This window comes from Penaeus monodon, chromosome 21, assembly GCF_015228065.2.
Source record: "Penaeus monodon isolate SGIC_2016 chromosome 21, NSTDA_Pmon_1, whole genome shotgun sequence".
Classification (NCBI taxonomy): domain Eukaryota; kingdom Metazoa; phylum Arthropoda; class Malacostraca; order Decapoda; family Penaeidae; genus Penaeus; species Penaeus monodon.
Window position 1 is genome coordinate 44796138 of NC_051406.1, and position 351 is coordinate 44796488.

The 351-nt window shown below is 42.5% G+C and overlaps 1 protein-coding gene across 1 annotated transcript in view; it reads left to right on the top strand.

The window, feature by feature from the left end:
* The window catches only part of LOC119586526 (BTB/POZ domain-containing protein 6-A-like), a gene marked incomplete at its 5' end in the record, with an annotated part of 24476 nt that overhangs the window by 6441 nt on the left and 17684 nt on the right, over positions 1-351 (top strand). Inside the window, 1 exon segment of the mRNA XM_037935280.1 lies at positions 107-202. Within this exon segment, the coding sequence (XP_037791208.1) occupies positions 107-202 (96 nt within the window).

A 351-nucleotide genomic window follows, 5' to 3' on the forward strand; every position in this document is an offset into this window, starting at 1 on the left:
GAGGACTAAGAATGGGGAAGAGCACAGGGTAGCACCATTGACCAAACCCCAGTCTTTCCATCCCCATTACTGACTCCCAATTAATGCCAAGTCCTTTCCATTCCAGGTCTTGACAAATACTGTCAATGCAGAGAATTTCCCAGATATATTTCAGATCGCTATACTCATGGAAGATCAGCCACTCCTCATGAGGTGTGCAAACGTAAGTCAAATCATCAAATATCTCTGCAAAACTATTCATCACACAACCATCACAAAAGAGTGGTAGAACGAGAATTCTATCACACGGATGAAGGTAAGAACTAGGAAAAGCAAGTGTCCATATGTGAGAAGTGTATCCAGCCTCATTTC